The sequence below is a fragment of the Camellia sinensis genome, chromosome 9 (assembly GCF_055761805.1).
Source record: "Camellia sinensis isolate YWXY chromosome 9, ASM5576180v1, whole genome shotgun sequence".
In the NCBI taxonomy this organism is placed as follows: domain Eukaryota; kingdom Viridiplantae; phylum Streptophyta; class Magnoliopsida; order Ericales; family Theaceae; genus Camellia; species Camellia sinensis.
The window spans coordinates 32,499,374-32,503,079 of record NC_138969.1 but is presented as its reverse complement, the minus strand read 5'-3'; the positions used below and the strand labels follow the sequence as shown (position 1 = coordinate 32,503,079).

The following is a 3,706-nucleotide window of genomic DNA, read 5'->3' as shown; positions in this document are numbered from 1 at the left end:
GTGAGGATGTCAGAGGAGATCAAGTGCAGACAAAAAATTGCTTCATGGCAGCAATGAAGTCTACTTGTAATGTGCGAAAAGCAGAGACAGTAAAAATTGAAGACGAGGACATGGAGATCCTAGATGATGTCGGCAAAGAACCAGCCGACAAGAGTGAGGAAGCTTTGAAGAAAATTTTGGTCTAAGAAGATGATGGAGAGCGCTTTTTCTTTCTGAGCTCAGGCTTAGCTGAGGAGAAGGAAAAAGAGTTAGAGGCTTTCTTACGAGCAAACATAGAAGTGTTTGCCTGGACACCCTATGAGATGCCAGACATTGATCCCGAGGTCACTTGTCATAGGCTCAATGTAGATAGGTCGGCTAAACCTGTCATCCAGCTAGCGAGGATGCCAACATTAGTACATGTAGAAGTAGTTGAGGAGGAAGTGGACAAGCTGTTGGAAGCCAAGGCCATTCGAGAGGTGAACTACCAAACCTGGCTGTCCAACACAGTAGTTGTAAAAAAGGAGAAAGACAAGTGGAGGGTCTGTGTGGACTTCACAGCTTGAATAAGGCTTGCCGAAAGGACAATTTCCCACTGCCCAAAATTGATCAATTAGTAGATGCCACTTTAGGGCATAGGAGGATGAGTTTCCTGGACACATTCAGAGGTTACCCCTAGATAGCAATATATGCTTCGGATGAAGAGAAGACGACATTCATCACCTCGAAAGGACTTTATTGTTACAGAGTGATGTCTTTCAAGTTAAAGAATGCAGGAGCAACCTACCAGCGGTTAGTGACCAAAATGTTTAAGCATTTGATTGTGAAGACAGTAGAGGTCTATATTGATGACATGGTCGTGAAGACCAAAGAGACTGGGAATTATCTGGCCGACTTGAAGGCAATCATCTGACATCCTCAGAACATATTGGCTCTGACTCAATGCTTCGAAATGTGCATTTGGAGTTGGGTCTAGTAAATTCCTGGGATACTTGGTCACCAGGAGGGGCATAGAAGCAAGCATAGATCAGATCAAGGCTATCATTGATTTGAAAAGCCCGACATCAGCCAAGCAGGTCCAGATTTTGATCGGCAAGACAATAGCCTTCAATAGATTTATCAGCCAAAGTTCTGATAAATGCAAGTCATTTTTTCAATTGTTAAAGAAGGCCATAGATTTCTTATGGACACAAGAGTGTGAAGCCCTCTTGGCCGACTACGTACCTGATAACAGCTCCAGCTTTGTCAAATCCATTACTTAGAGAAGAATTGTTCCTATACTTGGCAGTCTCAGACCACGCTGTAAGCGCAGTGGTAATCCGAAAAGAGGAAGGAGAGAAAAATGTAGTATGCTATGTAAGTAAAACCGTAGTAAGTGCAGAAACCATGTATTTACCATTGGAAAAATTGGCATTAGCCCTAGTGATGGCTTCCAAAAAGTTGAATCACTACTTCCAAGCCCACAAGATTATGGTGCTGACTGAGTATCCCCTGAAGGCCCTATTACAGCATGGAGATCTGACAAACAGAATATCCAAATGGGCAGTGGTGCTGGGCCAATACGACTTGGAGTTCAGGTCCAGAACAACAATCAAGGGTCAGGTGCTGGCCGACTTTGTGGCCGAGTTCACTCTTGCCGCAATCACAATGCGGGCTTTGGCAAGCCATGGCTTAGGATGTCCAAGGGAGCAGGAAGAAACCCAACTGGGGCCAAAGGGTCCCACTCCAGCAAAACAGAAAAAGACAGAGCAACCAAAACCCTGTGACATCTACATCGGTGATTCCTTCCGCCTGTTTATTGATGGAAGTTCAAACTGTTAAGGAGCGGGGGCAGGAGGGTTTTGGTATTGCCAGATGGGCGAATAATAGAGCAATCAATCCGTTTGCGATTCAAAGCCTCAAATAACAAGGTAGAGTACGAGGCACTGATTGCTGGACTAAAGTTAGAAGCAGCAATGGAAACCGATGAGGTAGTTGTCTTTTGTGACTCCCAGCTTATTGTGAATCATGCAACGAAGGATGATAGCCTATGTCAAAGAGGTTGTCAGGCTGCTCACATTGTTCCAGGATTGCCGGCTACAGCAAGTTAGCCGAGATGACAATAGTCACGCCGATGCCTTGGCTAACCTAGCTAGTGCAATGAAATCAAGTGAGGCAAGGACAATAATGGTTGATTTTTTTGTCAGGTCCAAGTGTAGAACCCCTGATTATAGAGTACAAGGCAATGTGGGTAGAAATGGGTCCAAGCTAGATGGATACAATAGTGATGTTCCTCAGGGATAGCAGGCTGCTAGATGACAGAAGAGAGACACACAAGACCAAGTTGGAGTCGGCCAGGTTCAGTAGAAGGCCATTTATACAAGAGATCCTTCATTAGACCACTTCTGAGACGTGTGCATCCTTCACAGGTAGAGGACTCTTTATATGAGATCCTTGAAAGAGTTTGTGGAAGCCATGCAAGGGGTAGGTCACTCGCCCATAGAGCCATATCCCAGGGATACTAGTGGCCATATATGCAGAAAGATGCTGAAGTCTATGTCAAGAAGTGTGAAAAGTGTCAAAAGTTTGCACCTTTAATACATCAGCCAGCAGCAGATCTGAACCCAGTATCCAGTCCTTGGCCATTTGCCCAGTGGGGCATGGATCTTGTTGGGCAACTGCCCCAAGAAATTGGACAAAGGAAGTTCCTGCTGGTAGTAACTGACTACTTCACGAAGCGGGTTGAGGCTGAACCTCTTGCAATGATCCGAGACATTGATGTGAACAACTTCACCTGGAAGAACATAATCACCAGGTTTGGGATTCCAATAGCTTTTGTGGTAGACAATGGCACCCAGTTTGATAGCAAGCCAATCAAAGCTTCTGTACAAAGTATAAGATCAAAAACTATTATTCTATCCCCAGCTTTCCCTAGAGCAATGGTCAGACAAAGGCATCTAACAAGACCATCTTGGATGGGATCAAGAAACGACTGGAAATAGCTAAGGGAAAGTGGGTGGAAGAATTGCCCAATGTGTTGTGGGCATGCCGAACTATGCCAAGAAGATCAACTAGGAAGTCTCCTCTTGCCATGGCATATGGCACTGAAGCAATCATCCCACTAGAGGTCGGCATCCTTGGAATTTGAACCCAGGGACTCGAGAATAGGACCAACGAGGCATTCCTTGTCTGAGATCTAGATCTGTTGGAAGAAAAAAAAAAAGAGAGCAGTAATTTGGCTGGGGACATACCAGTAGCAGCTTGGTAGGGCTTACAACAAGAAGGTCAACTTAAGGGAGTTCAAGTTTAGGGACCTCGTCCTTAGAAAAGTTGCCGGCAATAAGAAGGATCCCAAGGAGGGAAAGCTCGGTCCAAACTGGGAGAGGCCTTACAAAATGATCTTGGTTGTCGGCAATGGGGCATATCTGCTCGAAGACATTGATGACAAAGAGTTGCCAAGACCCTAGAACACAAGTAATTTGAAGTTTTTTTACCTTTCATTTTTTGTTTTCTAAGTTTTATGTAATGATTTTATTAGTCGAAGTATTAATAAACTGCTAGCTCGAATTTCTTTTTATGAATTATTGTTAATACTTGCGCGATAGGACTGAATAGTCTTACGATGATGTTCCTAAGGTGAACATGATGAATAACTTAGACTTGCCATATGGTAGAGTTGAACCAAAACTTGCCATATGGTATAGTTGAACTAAGTTGGCGATGTTTCTGATTGAAACATGACGAATAA

At 44.1% G+C, this 3,706-nt stretch overlaps 1 protein-coding gene across 1 annotated transcript; it reads left to right on the top strand.

Moving 5' to 3' along the window:
* Positions 1–1,934: 1,934 nt before the first annotated feature.
* LOC145799334 (uncharacterized) lies at positions 1,935–3,106 on the top strand. Its single transcript, XM_082888891.1, has 3 exons — positions 1,935–2,064; positions 2,677–2,798; positions 2,894–3,106. The coding sequence occupies exons 1-3, from the start codon at positions 1,935–1,937 to the stop codon at positions 3,104–3,106; spliced, it is 465 nt and encodes a 154-aa protein (XP_082745017.1).
* Positions 3,107–3,706: the final 600 nt, after the last annotated feature.